Below are 19,796 nucleotides of genomic sequence, written 5' to 3'. Positions count from 1 at the left end.
ACAAGAAGTAACTATTGGCTTGAAGAGAGATGGAAAGGATTAAAAAGAAGAGGGTTTAGGATACCTGGGGTAGATGTGTCAAAGGGTGGAACACGGGGTGACGAACTGAGCTACACAGAGGGAGAGTTATAGGTGCAGAGAGAGAGAGAGACGATGTGAGGTAAAGACATGAGACAGGTATTAGTCTCTTTGTCTGTGAGACATTAGACAGGTATTGCCGTATTGGTCTCGTTGTAGGTGAGAGACATTAGACAGGTATTGGTTTCGTTGTAGGTTCATTTTAAAGAATATAACCTACATAAAATGGACTAAAGATGAAACCACTATCAAAATAATCTGGCTTTACTGAACCTGTAACGTAGACTATATATGCATTATCACATTTATGTGTGTGGGTGGGTTGGGTTGGGTGGTGGGTGGGTTGGGTGGTTGTGACTCCGTGCCTCTTCGAGCTCGGGGTGTAGAGTCATTCCCAGTCTGCCAGTCTTCTGTGACCCACCGCTACCTCCACTGTCGGGTGACCCGCCTCTCTCCTTCATACACACACACAAGGGGAACAAACACTTCGGATTACGGAACACTGAGGTTTGTTGTACTGCAGGTTATCCTCTATACGAGACTGAGTGAGACAAAATATCATTCAACTAATAGACTTTTAAACAAATCTCCTAAATATTTATAATGGTAGAGTAAAAATTCTTGGATTAAATGGTGTAAGTTGGATAAATACACGAGATGGATATTTATTGGTATATCTAGGCTGTGAAAAACATGAGAGGATTGTGGCTATTCCTGTAAATAAGTGAATATTGAAGTAATAATTCAAGTTCTTGCACTAGCAAATGGTAGCGAGGATGAAGTATCACAATTTTCATTGAAAATGTATTATTATTATTATTATTATTATTATTATTATTATTATTATTATTATTAGTATTAGTATTATTTTATTATTTTTATTGTTATTTTTTGTATTTATATTATAAATTTTATTTATCATTATTATTATTATTATTATTATTATTACAACAATTAATAAAATTAATAGCAAATTAATAAAAATAAAAATAAAATAATAAAAATAATACCCATAAATAAATACAAAATCGAAAAAAATATCAAGAGTGAGAAATGATACACGTTACGTATGTTGTGTTGTACAAGTAAGAGAAACAATTGAGACCCTGCAATTGTGTGTAAATGAGGCAGAAAGTCAGATCAGCAACCTGGGACTTGGTCACAATTTTCGTGATGCCACATGGCAGCAGGGTCCACCATTAGACAACACATTATGCTTCCAATATCTTCCCAGGCGGTAGTACCTCCCTGTTTGGTAGCTGCCTATCTACCTACTATCTGTCGTCTGTTGGTGAGAGACATTTGACAGGTATTGGTCTCGTCGTAGGTGAGAGACATTAGACAGGTATTGGTCTCGTCGTAGGTGAGAGACATTAGACAGGTATTGGTCTCGTCGTAGGTGAGAGACATTAGACAGGTATTGGTCTCGTCGTAGGTGAGAGACATTAGACAGGTATTGGTCTTGTAGTACATGCGTGAATTTCGTTTGTCCAAACACTTGTTTCTTTGCTATAGATTGTTCAGATGATAGTTTGGTTATTGTGATAACTTAAACGCTAGCTAACAAGAGGAATAAGTATCAAGGTGTTCATCTTTGTCCCCAGCTTTAGTGTTGCTATATTCATCAACTAAAAATTTACTTCCTCGGTGGTTCATCCGTGCAGCCATGTCGACACAGGAGAGCTCTGAAGCCAGGAATCGCTCTGTGACACAAGTAAAGAAGAATGAAACATCAAGGTCTTCAGGCGAACCCAGCCAGGACCTGATCTACTCCATCGAGGACGTCCCTCCCTGGTACCTGAGTCTTATATACGGCTTCCAGGTGAGGCTTTGTCATACCTGCACCAAAAAAGATAATAAAAAATAAATAGCAACTCGCAATTATGCTAATATATATATATATATATATATATATATATATATATATATATATATATATATATATATATATATATATATATATATATATATATATAAAATAGGTAATGTGTTGTAGTAGTATTAGTTAACTTGTGTAGTCGTTGTAATAGTAGTAGTTGTAAACGATATTGAGTTTCATTAGTTAATGGCATTATAGTAGTATTAATTCATGAAGTTATAGAAATATTAGGTAATGGAAATCGTGTTGGTTGTAGCACTACCTGACCATGGTAGGAGGCACCATCTCCAATCCCATTGTCCTGGCCTCCTTCCTCTGCATAGCGGACGACAACCCTGCTCGTGGGGCCCTTGTCTCCACCATCATCTTCATGTCTGGCATCGCCACCCTCCTCCAGTCAACCTTGGGGGTCAGGTAAGGTTATCTCCCTCCTCTCTTATAGTAACTTAATTGAATGAATCGTTTTCATTATCTGAATTCATGGTGAGTTTTTATAAGCTGATCCTGTTCACAGAACCCGTCTGGGTTTCTACAGCTATTGGTCGACTTAAATGTTTATAGGTTAAAATTACGTTTCTACCTCGAATCTAACCTCACATGTTACTGCCTTCTGGCTTCCCGCAACTTGGAGGTTGGCTCATTGTATGTGTTGTGGTCGTTACAGGCTTCCCATAATCCAAGGTGGTAACTTCGCCTACCTGTTACCCACCGTCGTGATCATCAACACAACCTTCGAGCCCTGCAGTTCGGTCCCGATGAATAATCTGACTTTTGCAGAACAAGAAGAGGTATGGCAAGTGCGTATGAGGGAGGTCCAGGGCGCCATCACCCTCTCGGCCTTATTCCAAGTCATCATAGGCTTCACGGGTCAGTTGTTTAGCCTGTAGAAGAAATGTGTCCGTGTTTCCTTAGTTAATGTGAGTGTGGGTGTCACTATCTCCTGGCCAGGGACAGTGACCGAGGACCTAATTAGTGACAATGATACAATACCTGACCAGTGACAGTGACCGATGACCTTACTAGTGATACTGACAGTACCTGGCAAGTGACTGAGTACTTGGTAAGTGACACATTACCAAGCCATTAACATGATACAACATAATATTATGATCAGTGATATTGTACCTGGCAGGTATAACTAATAAATGTAGTGTATGGCAGGTGTAGTGTACAGCAGGTGTGTAACAGACATGGGGTAACTGCAATCTGCTTTCATAATTACATTTGTCTATCCCCATTATATATAATCTGAAAATGTCACTGATTCCGGGCTATTGGTATACCTACTGTAATCGGGTACAAAAGTTTGTTCCCCGTGGTGAAATTAAGTCACGGGAATGGGTCTCCAAACTGACTTAACCTGACTGTTTCATCTCATTTGGGGTCGATACTGCTTCCTTTTGGGCGGGAGTGAACTTTTGTCCCCGACTGTACGTGCGTCGCTTGTCGTCTGTGTACCAAGATTAGTGACCTATCAGTCAGGTATAGATGATCTACCACAGGTACTACTTTAAGCACCATCTTAAGTCTTAGTCAGTCAGAATCAACATTTCAAAGGATTCGACAGAGTGGCTGTATACGACCTCACGATGCACTGGTACCGCCACTGACAAGATTAGAGGGAGGGAGGTTGGTAGGGAAGATGGGGAGAGAGTAGGTTGCAGTGAACGTATGTTAGAGTGTCATATGTGTCTGACTACTGTGTGTGTTAAGAGTACTATGTGTGTTAAGAGTACTATGTGTGTTGGAGTACTGTGTGTGTTAAGTGTACTATGTGTGTTGGAGTACTGTGTGTCTTGGAGTGCTGTGTGTGTTAAGAGTACTATGTGGTTGGAGTACTGTGTGTGTTAAGTGTACTATGTGGTTGGAGTACTGTGTGTGTTAAGAGTACTATGTGTGTTGGAGTGCTATGTGTGTTAAGTGTACTATGTGTGTTAAGTGTACTATGTGTGTTAAGTGTACTATGTGTGTTAAGAGTACTATGTGTGTTAAGTGTACTATGTGTGTTAAGAGTACTATGTGTGTTAAGTGTACTATGTGTGTTAAGAGTACTATGTGTGTTAAGTGTACTATGTGTGTTGGAGTACTGTGTGTGTGTGTTAAGAGTATACTGTGTAAGGAAATAATATTGTGCATCGTTTTCACTACTGGTTTTGCTATCCTAACCAAACCTTTTGTGTGGCTCGATGTGTTCACGATATACAACACGTGTAGTATTCAGAAAGTGTGTTCAGCAGGAAGAGGTGTTATCCATGGTTGTTGTAGGAACTGGAGTGGCGTCTTGTTTGTGCTCCAGGCAGTAACACTTGTGAGGTATGTCATGTGGCAGGTGTGGTGGACCGTTGAAGATGTCATGTGGCAGGTGTGGTGGACCGTTGAATATGTCATGTGGCAGGTGTGGTGCACCGTTGAAGATGTCATGTGGCAGGTGTGGTGGGCAGTAACAAGTGTCGTGATCACTGACATATATATTATTGTAACAGGTGTAGTTAGTACGCACAGATGTGGTGTACAGTAACAGGTGTGGTAAGCAATAACAGGGGTAATATCTAGTAACAAGTATGAGTAGGCAGGCGCAAGTGTGGTAAGCAGTAACAGGTGTGGTGTGCTGCAGGTATGATAGGTCTGCTGCTGAAGTGGATCACTCCCCTAACTGTGGTGCCGACAATCACGTTGGTGGGAATGTCGCTGTTCGACTTGGCGTCCAATGAAGGCTCCGGGCATTGGGGGATATGTCTTATGTAAGTATATTTCGCTAAAATACGCTTTAAATGTGATTTCTTAAGTAACACTGATCATTTAAGTAACTCTGATCATTTAAGGAACTGTTTGCTTTTACATTACTATCAGACTCTGATCCTTGCACCATCAGATTGGAGCGCTGCTGCGACGTATCTATAACTTGACTTTTCAGAGCTAAAGAACACACTGAGAAACTGAGGATAAAACTGCAGGAGAAAGTAAGAGTAGAAGGTGAGTATGGAGAGAAAGTCAAGTGGATTGCATCAGATGCAGAAGATATTGGTAAGTTGTGAGTGTGTGACGGAGATCGAGATGGTCAACTTAGAGGTAGAGGCCACAGGAAGCTTTTTTTCTATTGCTCGCATATATAATTCCCCTGTACTAATATCCTTAGAGTGTCTGAGGCAGAGAGTTTAGTACCAAATAATAAATACAATGAAGACGAGGACAAGTTACAACTGTAGTGAACCAGCAGGGAAAGGACTTTTTTTTTCTTTATTAACAGTCTAGTTGAAAAGAGTTTAGGTGGAAGTGTAAGAAGATTGTATTCGGTGAATTTGGTAGTTTAAATTGTTTCTATAACCATTTACCTTTAGGTCGTATTTTACTTGAATTTTGTTTATAAAAATAAATGCAACTCGAGTCTTCCCAAAGGCGTAGAACAAACTTGCAGGATATTATCTATTTATCTTTATAGTTAACGCCAAGTTGTACGAAATATCAAAATTCAACACCAAAAAAAAATCATTGAAGCAGAATACTATTTTTAAAAGTCTTCCTTCTGTATCCTGTCTCCTTGGAGAGAGAAACAATAATATGAATGTCAAAGTTGAAACATTAAATCCACACCAAAAGACAGAAATTTTTCATCTAAACGTTACAGCTACATTACTGTAGAGGTATCGAGATATTAATGTTGTCTAGCACTCAGGATGGAAGGAAACTCTAATGTGGTTTTCTTGTATAATATAAGTTATATGATAGACAGTCTGGTGCTGGAGGTGCCGTGTGGTGAGGAGCTGCTCAGTAGAGACGTTCGGTGAGTAGCGTGTTGAAGGAGGTAGATGTGCAGGAGCTTCGTTAGAGAAGATGTTGCCTGTTGCTGGCCTCCTGGTTGAATGAATGCTGACAGCGTGGAGCTTGCTGGAGGAGGTGTTGCTTGTTCAGGAAGATGGGCAGAATGAATCTCAATGGAGAGACAGAGCTTATATACCCAGCAGCAGCCGCCAGTCCTCTATGAATCATGTTGGGAAAACCCAGAAAGTCGCCGGTGACTAGTTTCGTTGCTAGGTTACCGTACCATCTGGTATCAGCTCTCGCTTGGTTGCTAGGATACGGCAGCGCGTCGGAATGCGATACGCAGTTGTAGGGGAGACGTCCACTACATTACCCACTGACCTATTTTTCACTTATGCGCACAAAAGTAAAGCTGCATAGAGCAGCTCAGGAAGTGAAGCAACGACGGAGAGCCTAATACTCGGTCTTCAGACATGTGACACACCTCAGGTAACACGGGATTAGTTGACATCACACTCTGGAAGTTGATTTCTAAACCAACGTCTTCATCAATTGTCGAACTTGAATTGAAGTTTGTATATTTCCAAATGAAAGTTGATTCAACAATTTTTACCTCTCTTAAAAATAAATATTGTATGACTAAGAATATGATAGCCTGAAATATCACCTCCTTGTTAATAATGGCTAAAATAACGCTCCAGGTCTGTTATCTTACACGCTTAGCACACTTAGTCACTACAGAGTTCGCTCCACAGGTTAAGTGTCTCTTAATAAGCGTGAATCTCGTACTAAGTTCACGTGTCTTACTTATTGTACTAGTCTATTATTAAGGGAAGTTGTGAGTCTTTTAGTGCAAGTATATGTGTCCCATAAATTGAGTGAGTCTCCTGGCAGGACCGTGGCGCTGACCGTGGTGTTCTCACAGCACATGAAGGACCTGCCACTACCCTTCCCTGCCTACAAGAAAGGTCATGGAGTCTACTTCGTCCCCTGTTACCCCTTCAAGACACTCTCGGTTGGTAAACTCCTTATGATTAATGGTAGAATCATTGTAGTCTCGTTTTTGTATTGTTTTGGGGGTTTTACGGAGAATAGCCCACCCGGGCACAGGGCATCGCCCTACAACGGGGCCTGGGGGGCGAAAAAATAAGAGTAAAAAGAAATTAAAAATAGAAGAGAAATGTACTAAATTAATCTACACCACGAAGATGCCGGAAAACCGGCTTTTTGAAGTGAGGCAGATTGTATGAGTATGGAAACAAAGAAGAAGGCAGAGCATTCCACAATTTGGTTGTGTGGGGAAAGAATGATAATACTATAACGGGTTATTCTAGTGTGACCAACATCCACACAGAAATGGTGGGCACCGCGGGCAAGACGAGTGTTACGAGCCCACGGCCTTGCTGGCGGTATACACAGGATGCCAAATCCACCGAACATTGAGGCCTAACATATCTATTTTAGAATTTGGCATAATGATTGCGTCCTGGAATGTGATTGGTGGGAGATTTTCTATTTTGGAAAGTGTAATTGGTAAATACTGTGTTTTATTATTATTGAATTTAACCAAGTTCCTACCTCCCCATTCAGATCTGCAGTGATAGATGAAACGATATCAGCTCTAGAAACACATCTAAAAAAAGAGAGCACTTACAGTATGTTATTACTGTACTGGTCGGAGCACTAATATTAACCCTAATCACTTCCACTTATAATTAATCAGTTAAATTTGATTTATTGTTACTAACAGAAATACAAACTTCTCCATCCTCCACGTCAACTCTCCTGGTTACAATCTATTTTTTTTCTTCAAATCTCTGAGGTGGTGGTGGTCTCGGTCTCTGCGTGATGCAAAATTTGGGACTCCTTAAAACGTACTCGAACTTTTCTCCCCACTTTGATTTCCACACTCTTCACTATCAATATTTTCAGATATTTCTTTAGTGACTATCGCTCTTCCAACATTCCTCTGGGGCTCAGTCTATTTGACAATCTCACTAACAACATACTGTACATAACATTCAACCTGATCTCACAGCTGAACTCATAGTGTTGGGTGATCAACATCCACAACACAGAATGGTTGACGTATTTTGCCGACACTGGCCAAGATGGTGTGGGGTAACACTTTGTCACCTCACTTAATCTTACACAACTGGTCAACATTCTCACACGGGTCCCTGATATTGCTGGACACACTGGACAACTGTTAGATCTGTCTAACTTATAATTCAAACTCTGACTCTCTCACAATCCTCTCCTCTTGGCTCCTCTGACCATCGCTTCGTGTCTGCCTCCAACTCTGTTCTTAAATCCCATCAATGTATTCTGATTATCGGTGTATGTTGACCACCTATGTATGCTGACTATAAGTATATGTTGACCACCTTTGTATGCTGACTATATGTATATGTTGACCGCCTATGTATGCTGACTATACTGTATGTATGTTGATTGTATATTGACCACCAGTTAACCCTCGCAGTTGCTGATAGCCATTACAATCTCGTGGGGACTGTGTGCTGTGTTGACTTCCTACGATATGTTGCCAAAGGGGTCAGCTGCCCGCACAGACAACAGTGACCTGCTCTCCTCCACCCCTTGGTTCCGTGTCCCATACCCTGGTACGCTGTTCACTCTTATACTTTTTAACACTCTCTATTCTCGCCTTTACTTAATGTATATATATATGTGTCCTATACTGTAAATGTCAAAATATAAACTGGGGATTAAGCTTAATTTTTCCACAACCATCCTTTGACTTCATGGTATACTGAACAGTTAAGCAATGGTTTCCTGTATTGCTATCACTATCATACTTTTTTATTATCAATGCATTACAGTATATTACTTGTCTCTTATGCATTATTATTTCTTATATCAGTCATATAGTGAAATACTCTAGTTATTCTTTTTAATCAACAAAGTGTAGTCTTACCTTCACCACGTCCACCTCCATCACCTCTTACACTCATAGTGAAAAATTCGGGTAGTTTTCCCAACAATGTCACTTCGCTCCCAGTATCATTTCTTAAATCCATAACACTTTTTTCTTTTACTGTTTAACACCATTAACACTTAACCAACTTTATCTTCTCCATGTACACACGAATCATTGTATTTATTAAGAATATTTTATATATCACTCCAATTAATCATATAGTTAGAACCCAGAGATAATATTTGTTCAGGTTACTCTACCGGGAAGTAGAGAGGGGACCCCACTGTTGTCTGTCGGTGACTTCGTGCATTTTAACCTTTGAGACGCTCTTTTAATTTGCTGATTATTGTTTAACTGAACTCTTACAGAAATGTAGACATGAGATTCGGCAGTTAACCCTCAACTTGCTCTCGAGAAAAAGTTAGAGTACTCACTGAAGACACGGATTATGTCTTCCAGCAGCGCTACATAACTAGTGTAGGATGTATAACTAGTATAGAATCTCGTTATAGATACTATAATATCTCTCCCTGAATAATAACATGTCCAAAAAGCTAAAAAAAAAATAGTGAGGGAACAAGCCTAACACGAGTTGTGTTGCGCAGGTCAGTGGGGTCTGCCCAGCGTCAGCGTGGCCGGCACTGTGGGGATGCTGGCAGCAGTCATTTCCTCCATCATCGAGAGTGTTGGTGACTACTACGCCTGTGCCAGAGTGGCAGGTAGGTCCCATACTCTACACGTAAGGTCATAAATTATTTATGTAGGGTCATCCTATACACGACACAGAAGATCATTCTGTGCCTCATATGAATATAAATAATGGTTGCTTCTGGAAATCGAGGATGGCCGGCCCAATGGCCACCTAGGCGTGAATTTTTTTATTTTTTTATTGGGCACTCCCCTACATCCTCGTGTAAGGTGAAGCGCAGAAGCGTTTACAGCGCCCAACAGGGAAGCATGCTAAGTTCATGCTTGCCTTTATGTCTCATGAGTTAAGGGCGTAGAAGCCTGAAGAGTCAAGGGCGTGGAAGCCTTAAGAGTCAGTGGTTTGTGTCATCAAGTCATTGGAAGCTCCAACAACTCCCTGAATACGAATTCGCAACTTTCGACTTTACAACAGGTACCTACTTTACTGCTAGGTGAACAGGGACTAATAGGGGCTAGGAAGTAAGTCCAAACAACTTCCACCGGCCCGGGAATCGAACCCGTGACATCTCGCTTGCGAGCAAGAACGGTACCGCTTCTACCACTAAGTTGACATAAATCCGTGTTCCTTCATCCCACAATACTGTAACACAGTGTAACAGTCTCCCGTCAGTGCTTGAATAAGTCAGTGAGAGCGACCGTGATAAAAGTCACGTAGAGAATTGCGCACAATTTACTGTAAAGCATAGTCGTGTCTTTTTTTTTTTTACAAAATTCCTTGTAACATTAATGCATTTTTTTTCGGTCACAAATTTGGCAATGTACTGTAATCCCAACATGACAGGCTGCCCATCCTGAGCCATTAGGAACGGCAGCTGTCAGTCGAGAAAACTTTAGATCTGAAATAGCCACGTCAGGTGTATAAAGGCAAAATATATATATATATATATATATATATATATATATATATATATATATATATATATATATATATATATATATATATATATATATATATATATATATATATATATATGTGTGTGTGTGTGTTGAGCTTTTTTCTTTATTATTGATACAGACTGTGCAATGGCTTTGCCTTACAGACGCTAGACATTTATCAAAGTGCTTTTTTTTTCTTCTCGATTTTTTAAGTAGTTCCTTTACATAATACTCATCATTTGTGGCTGTGTCTTTCTGAAGGTGGTCTTTCGCCATAACACCTGCACTCAAAAACAATAAAAACTACACCATGATCTAACCAGTGGAAAAACTGCCTTGGCCAAAGATGGCCGACAAAGTTGGCAGCTGCTTATTTCCAGGAGGGTCTTTATCAATTAGCGACCTGTGTGTATGTTTTAACTAATCTGCACTAAATGTTTGGATAATCTCAACCAATATGGGTGGCGGAATACTGAAATACCGGTATTCGATTAAATATTACTTTAATTAATTTAATAAAAATTATATTACAAATGCATAGAAATCATCATTTGCAATCTTATCAAATGTATTCAATCAACTTAAAAAATTTAGTCTTCGAAGCTGTAAAAACAGTACAACAAAGGTTTAAAGCTGCAACGACTTATACAGTAAACAAAATTATATAAAGGGTCACATCACATTAGGACTGTCTTAAGATGGCACGATATACTGTGTATGTGGGGGCGCATAAAAATAAGTGTCATACAATCACTGAACCCTTGAACCTAACTAAATAGGCACAGACATTGTATACATGTTTCATATTAGTCCAGAGACACATAAATGTCTATTTACACACAGGAATCATAATCATTGTCACGCCAACTTTAAATCCCTCATAAGACTTTTTACGTTTTAGAGAGGAGGGTGTGGGTATATGAGTATTGGTACTGTGTTCTATGTCAGTGCGACTATTGTGTCAACGCTCTTACTTTTAGCACTGTTTGCTTCATTGCTTCTAACATTACTATTGATATTATTAACCCCAATTATGCGCATTACGAGTACTACTTCATGTGCACTGCGAGTACTACATCATGTGTACTGCAAGTACTATCTCATGTGCCCTGCCAGTACTACTTCATGTTCACTGCGAGAACTACTTTATGTGCACTATGAGTAATATTTCCTCTTCTGGATATACTGTTGTACAATACATGCGTATGTATGTGTGTACAGAAGCGCCGATACCACCCACACATGCCATCAACCGAGGGATTGGCGTGGAAGGCTTGGGTTGCATGCTGGCGGGACTCTGTGGCTCCGGGAGTGGCACCACCTCTTACTCCGGCAATATTGGCATCCTCTCCATTACTAAGGTCAGTCATTTCGAGAGATTATAGAGGCATATCACCTTAGAAACTCATTAAAGCGAAGTAACCTTGATGACTTATTAAGATAAGTTGTGTTTACTTTTCATTATAGTAAGTTTCGTCAACGTGTTACTTTGATTCATTTGTGTTGCCGTTTGATCAGTCGACATTCAATATTATAAGTTACGTCGACGTCTCCTCAACACCCTGTCTTACCAATCCTCAAACAACACTGCTGATCAATTGTTTACTACTATGTGTGAGTGGGGGGGAGGGGAGAGGGTGAACATTGTAGTAACCATATTTGTATGACACAGGTGGCCAGTCGTCGCATGATCCAGTACAGCGCGTTGATAATGTTGGTGTGTGGTGTGGTGGCCAAGATAGGAGCCATCTTTGTGACCATCCCTGGACCCGTCATCGCCGGTGTCTTCTACATCAAGTTCTCCATAATCACTGCCGTAGGCATCTCCACCCTCCATTACGTCGACCTTACTTCCTCCAGAAACCTCTTCGTCCTCGGTTTCTCCATCTTCTTTGGTCTCTCAGTACCCAAGGTGAGACATACCTTGGTCTCTCAATTCCTTGGTGTCACACTACCCAAGAAATTATATTCCTTGGTCTCTCACTACCCAGGGTGAGATAATCATTCATCTGAACACAACAGTTGCCATGAAAATATCCAAAACATTTAAATTTCTTTTACTGGACAGATTGAGAGGCCTTCTCCATAGCATCAATCATCATTTCGGTTTCAACAAGACTCACGGAGCATAGATGTGCACATTAGTTATGAGAGAAGTCGTCAATTATTACAGAGAGGCTATGAAGCTAACACTTGTCTAGTAACTCATATAATGCCAGTAAATAGTGTTCAATTAACCTTCAGCTCACACCCTGCAGCAGGCACATTATAGCTGAACGTGACGTCATGTCTAACCTACTGTATAGTGAAAAGAGTGAGAGATTTTCCCTCCAAATATGTTTAAAGGCTAATTAGGTAAAGCGTACCAACCATTAGGTAAAGCGTGCCAACCAATAGATAAAGCGTGCTAACCAATAGATAAAGCGTGCCACCCAATAGATAAAGCGTGCCAACCAATAGATAAAGCGTGCCAACCAATAGATAAAGCGTGCCAACCAATAGATAAAGCGTGCTAACCAATAGATAAAGCGTGCCAACCAATAGATAAAGCGTGCCAACCAATAGATAAAGCGTGCTAACCAATAAATAAATCGTGCCAAACATTAGGCTAAGCGTGCCAACCATGACAACAATTCGCTGGTATTTGGATCACACCATAAATAAAAATAGAATAAATAAGTGTTAAAATTAATACAGTCAAGAAAATGTCAACCGTTCAGCAATTTACTGATTACAAAATGATCTCTTAACTTAAATGTCAAAGTACAACACCATTACAAAAGATATCATTCCACGATCTTTCATCACAGTTCCGTCTATGTGTTCTATAAGCATCACTTTCTTTCCTAGTGTGATGCTGAGGTCGATAATTTCTGTAATCCCTAGGTACTGCATTACAGGATAGGAAGTTCCATGCTATACTCGATCGGCCACTGCATTCCTATATTAATGTGTATTGTTGGGATTTGAAATGGTGTAGTTATGGTATATTGACGGGTATATATATTCCTGGGGTATTGACTGTTATTTTCCTGTTACGTTAGTAGTATATACCTAAATCTAATTAATGTGATGGAGGTATGTATAATAATAATAATAATAATAATAATAATAATAATAATAATAATAATAATAATAATTAACGGTTTATTGAAAAAATTCTGCAGCCCGAAGGCTGAAAATATACATTGGACATAAATGACTTATTACATACAATGGTGGTTTAACAAAAGCCTTCATTAGAGAAAGGTAAAGGAACATACAGTGAACATACAGATTAATGTAGGTGTTGAACAGCAAACTCGTAGTGTAGTAACTCCCTCCCAGATGGTGTTAGGAGGAACTCACGTGGTGTAGTAGTTCCCTCAGATGGTGTTATGAGGGACCTGGCGTGGTGTAGTAATTCCCTCGCAGATGGTGTTATGAGGGACCTCACGTGGTGTAGTAATTACCTCACAGATGGTGTTATGAGGGACCTCACGTGGTGTAGTAATTACCTCACAGATGGTGTTATGAGGGGCCTCACGTGGTGTAGTAATTACCTCACAGATGGTGTATGTATGGTGGTATGTATGTATGTATGTATGTATGTATGTATGTATGTATGTATGTATGTATGTATGTATGTATGGTAAAAAATGCTTGAATATAATCGCTATCATCACTTGTTACATTTGTGGTTCATGTCTCGTATGTAACTTACAATTAATGATATTTAACCGTATTTTAACTGGTACATGATGAGTGCAACATATAGTATTAACCACTGAGTTATAAGTTCTTTAATTAGTTTGTATTGCATAAGTCGAGTAAAGTGTGTAAATATCTGGTCATATTCTTAGTCGTCATTATTTTGGGTAATGATACTCCCACCGTCACCACCATCAAAGCGGTCATCAATACAACTCCACCTATCTGTCTTCAGCACCATGGTACATCCTTAGACCTTGATCAACATTGTATAAGAAACGTGACCAACATTACAAGACTATCAGCAACTTATCGTTAAATCTTTGAGCTGTATTCATGAACACAACTCGTACCACCGGTAGCTTATTCCTACCCAAGGTCTACAGTATATACTTGATGTCGACAAAACGCAGGTATCACATCACCGTGTCGTCTTCTTCAGCTCGCCACATTAACACGGCTTGGCTAAAATAATATATGCTTAGCATATAAACAAGTTCTATCAAAGAGTAAGACTTTTAGTTATTTACTTCATACGATTATTTTATGCGTTCCCAGATACTCAGTCAGTAACTACGGGTTAAGCTCCACTATCAGCACTGTATGTGGGCTTCAGTGTCGGCAGTAGATACATAGTTAATACCAAATAATTAAGCCTTAGTTGTCAGCAGTGTCAGCACCTTACCACACAAAAAGGTAACATGAATAATGTCGTCCACAGTGGCTGGAGGCAAACCCGTCATACATACAGACGGGGGCGCCGCTACTTGACCAGACGCTCCTCGTCCTCCTCCAGACTCCCATGTTCCTGGGCGGCTTCTTGGGCCTGGTTCTCGACAACACCATCTCAGGTGAGTGAGTTCGTAGATAATACGATTAACTGGTCAAATGTACCCTAACCTGATAGGCCTCGAGTCCTGAGGCCCAGTACAAGTGACCCAAGTGGACGGCTGAGATGCCCCTTTAGTAATGTATTGTATTTGTTGCTTTTGACTCATTAGAAAGGAAGGAATGAAATGGAGGAAGAATAAGAGAAAACATGTATTTGCCATTGACTGCATTAGCCATTACTTAGAAATGGTTAATTATTTTTTTCGAGACATGAAGCTTTAAAAGTTAAACGGTGTAAAGTAAAGTTAGGAGTGTGACTTCAGTCACATCCCTACGTAATGAATATATGGAGTATGATCCAACTACGGAGTTCTCTTGGTCTTTGTGTTACTGGAGAGCTGATCTGCATCTTTTGTGGATTTACTAATAATCTTCTTGTTTTGCCTGTAAGTTTATCATATAAATCTCAGTTTTTGTTTCGCACATTTATCTTAAAAGTAAAAGTAAATACAGACATGTGAAATTACGAGTCATTTATATTTATAATTATGATCACGTTTACACTTACGAGCCTACTGTAGACCAGGAAGAAAAATTATTTGCGGTTATATATGCGACGAGGGAATTCCGTTACATTTAAAATGAGAGAAATGAGTTGTCAGTCGATTGAACAAATAAAAGGAAAGCATTGGACTGAAAAACACAGCCTAAAAGAAATTATAGTTTAGCGACTGCAGGTGACGTTGTAGTGGATTTCTCCCCTACAAACGCTGTTTGTCGCTGAGGAGCGGACCCCGCGAATTCCCTAGTGTATGCCTCGTGGTCTAGGTCAACCAGCGCCGCCCACGGAGCGGAGGTCAACTATTAAGCCACGCCTACCTCCGCTATATAAGACCTGACCTCATGGTGACCTATCTCTTCTTCTAGCTACAGCCGCAGCAAGCAACACCACCTCCTCCGCCGCTGCCTGGCGGCCCTCGCTCCCGCCGGCAAGCATGGCGACCCACAAGCTGTCCTCCTCTGAGCACCCTCACCAACCAGCTCTCTCTACATCACGCTTGTAACCACGCTGCCACTTCCCAGCACCAAGCTGCACTGTACATCCAATACAATATGTATACAGAGAGCACATTGTGAGTTTCCTTCCTCCATCCCATCCTGAGTGTGAACCCAGACAACCCATACCCCACAAATGGTGACCCCCGGAGATTCGCACTCACACAGGATGGAGGAGAAACTGATCACTCTCTCAGTCTTCAAGCAACATGGAAGACTGGCTTATCCACACAGAAGCAGTTCTCATCGGCTCTACAGCTACTGTCTCTACACCGCAGGTTAGACACCCTAGAGCAGCTCTGCGACTCTAAGCAGACAGCCGCTCCTCTTCCTGCCCCAAGCACCACGTCCTACCGACCCCAGCACAACCGTCCTGCCTCAGACGCCGCCCCCAGCCCAGCAGTACCCCCTGCCGCTCCTCCTGGTGCAGCCCCTGTTCCCGACATGGCCCATGCGCCTGAGTGCGGACCCACACACCCCTCTTTTCTCCCTCAGGTACTCCCTGCTACTGTCCTGCACCCTGCTGCTGTCGTGGACCCAGCTGCTGTCACGAGCCCTCATCCGCTTCTGCTGACGCAGCCCCTGCTCCTGACCCAGGCCCACACACCCCAGCAGGCGCAGCTGACGACTCTGTACCTGCCGTGAGGGAAGCACAACATTCATCGCCTCCACACACCCTTTTTCTCCCTCTCTACTCCCACAGATATTGTGTTTCTAGACAGTTGTCTCCTCTAGCGGCCGGCTCATCCACGCCATCGCCGTTATGGCTCACATGTGGCATGCACCGCCCGTTCTGCCTCGCATGTGGCATGCACCGCCCGTTCTGCCCCGCATGTGGCATGCAACCCTGCAGACAAAAAGTCTCCTACACCGCCTGGAGGGAAGGAGGGAGTACTGTAGTGGATTTCTCCCCTACAAACGCTGTTTGTCGCTGAGTAGCCGACCCCGCGAATTCCACAGTGTATGCCTCGTGGTCTAGGTCAACCAGCGCCGCCCACGGAGCGGAGGTCAACTATTAATCCACGCTTACCTCCGCTATATAAGACCTGACCTCGTGGTGACCTACCTCTTCTTCTAGCTACAGCCGCAGCAAGCAACACCACCTCCTCCGCCGCTGCCTGGCGGCCCTCGCTCCCGCCGGCGAGCATGGCGACCAACAAGCTGTCCTCCTCTGAGCACCCTCACCAACCAGCTCTCTCTACATCACGCTTGTAACCACGCTGCCACTTCCCAGCACCAAGCTGCACTGTACATCCAATACAATATGTATACAGAGAGCACATTGTGAGTTTCCTTCCTCCATCCCATCCTGAGTGTGAACAAACAACCCGTACCCCACAACGTTAATGTATAAAACTCCCTAAGTATACATTATCTTGCTGAAGAAGTTTTGTGTGTAAAAGATATATCAAACGTAAGTAATTTAAATTTGATATTTTCATAAATACATAGCATATGATTTATACACTTGCAAAGATGTTCTCACTCTCAGCTGCATCTTTCCTTTAAGGTACTGACGAAGAGAGGGGCTTGTTGAAGTGGAAGGGCGTGGCCATGAAGACGGAGGAGGAGAAGCAGGAGGCAGCCAGAGTCACCTCCTCCTGCTACGACCTGCCTTTCGGGACCAATATCATTAAGAGGTTAGTTGATATTTGTTTTTAAAACATTACACCCAGATAACTTATGATGAGGGGGAAGTAGAGTAGATAGTTTTGGAAAAGGCAAAGAAAACATTGACCAATGAGACCCCAATGCTGTTAACGTAACCTTATCTGTCTGTAGCCATTGTGTGTAGATAAATTCCTCATTATTGTTCTGCACCTAAACATATAAGTAAGAATGTATTAGGAAAATTTTCTAATAATCCAGCAAAGATTATGTTGTAATCACTTGATTGAGAGCAGTATGAAAGGCTAGCGTCTTAGTTATTCGACAAAGACAAAGTATGATACTTAATAAATTACTTCTTGCGTTTCAGAATGAAGTGGACGCGATTCATTCCCTTTTGCCCATCTTTTGAAGGTTATTCATGCCGCAAGTCTGCCATTAAAGACAGGGTGATGAATGGAATGTGTTTGTGTCAGTGTCTCACCAAACATCACGCTGACGGCTGTAGTTAATAACTTATATTCTTCTGCCAATGACAAAACACGTCTGTAACACCCTAAAAAGTTAAGCTCTCATTTCATTCCTGTCATTCGTTTTCTAACCGACGTAACATAACAGATGTGTTTTCCAATGCGATTAATTTCCTTCCACAGCAAGTGCCATTTTCTGTTGCTAATACAATTTAAACATCACACTGACCTATTACCTATAAGAAGAATGATAACAATACGTATACGTATAAAAATGTATCATAAATGTACTATATTGGTCAACCGTAAATATAACCTAAACTACTCTATAATATAGAGTATGTTGTACGGTGTATTAATTAAGATTAAGGCGAATTTTAATATCTTTAATTGGAATTACAATTAAATCGCACAGAAGTTTGCATATATATATATATATATATATATATATATATATATATATATATATATATATATATATATATATATATATATATATATATATATATATATATATATATATATATATATATATATATATATATATATGTGTGTGATTATTTTCAAAATAACCAGAAAGCGAAATTTTGCGTTTGGATTTTACACTAACCCAACCTAACCTATGCCAAAAATCTCGCTTCTGGTTATTTTCCAAACAACCACAACGCGTTGTGGTCGCTTTTCGTTTTCTGAGCCCAACATATACACTTTCAGGTAACAAACACAATTTCCGATTGTTTTGTGGATTTTGATTGTTAGTACTTTTAGTTCCTTGTCACACCTTCTTCACACCTTTTTCTTGAAAACCTCAGTTTACTTTGGTTACTTTGCAATTTTCTTTTGGCTTCTCTTAAATTTTAATTCTTGTTATTTATGTCTTTTGAAAAATTGTTGAAACTATTTTTAACTTGTTCTCCATGTACTACCGCCTGGGAAGATAGTGGAAGCATAATGTGTTGTCTAATGGTAGATCCTGCTGCTATATGGCATCACGAAAATTGTGACCAAGTCCTAGGTTGCTGATCTGACTTTCTGCCTCATTTACACACAATTGCAGGGTCTCAATTGTTTCTCTTACTTGACAACACAACATACTGTACATGTAGCATTTCTCACAATTGATTTTGTTTTTTAATTTGTGTATTTCTTTATAGTTCTTTATTATTATTATTATTATTATTATTACAATGTTAAGTAGGTGGAATCCGTGACCTGGCGTGGGGTGGAGGTTGGCGGTTCGTTTTCAAACGGTCAGTAAGCGCCACGATCCTCCCTCCACAGGTCCCTTCGGAGCCTAGGCTGTCTGTAGCGTGGATGACGCATCCACTAGTCTGGGGAGATGTCTGTAGACCAGTAGAATCTGTTATCTCCGTAAATCCCGACTGTCAGAAGCTCCACCACCACCACCACCTATGGGCCCCATAGCTGTCCAGGCTTCCCCTAACGCTTTGCCCACGTAGTGACCCCGGATCATCAAGCCCCACAACAACTACCAGCCCCCATCATTGGTGGATGAGTCAATAGCTCAGTAGTTGCTATTTTGGTGGCTGTGTGATTCCACCGGAATCATCGGAGTTTGTTGGAAGGTGCCACGTGGTGATGAGACTCCCATGGCGGCCACTTGAGTATTACCCCTGGGGTGTTGAGTGTTGTATTGGCAAGTGCCACTGGTTTTAATGGTGCTAAGGTGCTGTGAGAGTTTATGTCTGTTATTGTGTGTGTACACCCAGTCGTGGTGTAAGTAAATTGAGCCTGAGGGCATGGTACCAGGAGTTCCTATTTTGGTGCATATAACGTCTTTTCTATAACCCTTTTGTCTTTTAATAAACATTGTATTTGTATGTTGGGTCTATTATTCACCTATAGTATTCACCATTGTTCTCTTCCTAATGCTTGATAC

General features: G+C 41.0%; 1 protein-coding gene across 1 annotated transcript; it reads left to right on the top strand.

The window, feature by feature from the left end:
* Nucleotides 1-474: 474 nt before the first annotated feature.
* On the top strand, nucleotides 475-18,308 carry LOC121868628 (solute carrier family 23 member 1-like). The gene is made up of 13 exons (XM_042369461.1): nucleotides 475-585; nucleotides 1,743-1,900; nucleotides 2,214-2,371; nucleotides 2,622-2,824; nucleotides 4,572-4,698; nucleotides 6,611-6,731; nucleotides 8,202-8,340; nucleotides 9,263-9,376; nucleotides 11,463-11,602; nucleotides 11,914-12,153; nucleotides 14,653-14,782; nucleotides 17,329-17,458; nucleotides 17,797-18,308. Exons 2-13 carry the CDS (start codon nucleotides 1,745-1,747, stop codon nucleotides 17,936-17,938), a joined length of 1,800 nt encoding a protein of 599 aa, XP_042225395.1. The 5' UTR covers nucleotides 475-585; nucleotides 1,743-1,744; the 3' UTR covers nucleotides 17,939-18,308.
* The last annotated feature ends 1,488 nt before the right edge of the window (nucleotides 18,309-19,796 follow it).

This window comes from Homarus americanus, unplaced genomic scaffold, assembly GCF_018991925.1.
Source record: "Homarus americanus isolate GMGI-L3 unplaced genomic scaffold, GMGI_Hamer_2.0 scaffold59495, whole genome shotgun sequence".
Lineage (NCBI taxonomy): Eukaryota > Metazoa > Arthropoda > Malacostraca > Decapoda > Nephropidae > Homarus > Homarus americanus.
This window is presented reverse-complemented; position numbering and strand designations above follow the sequence as displayed.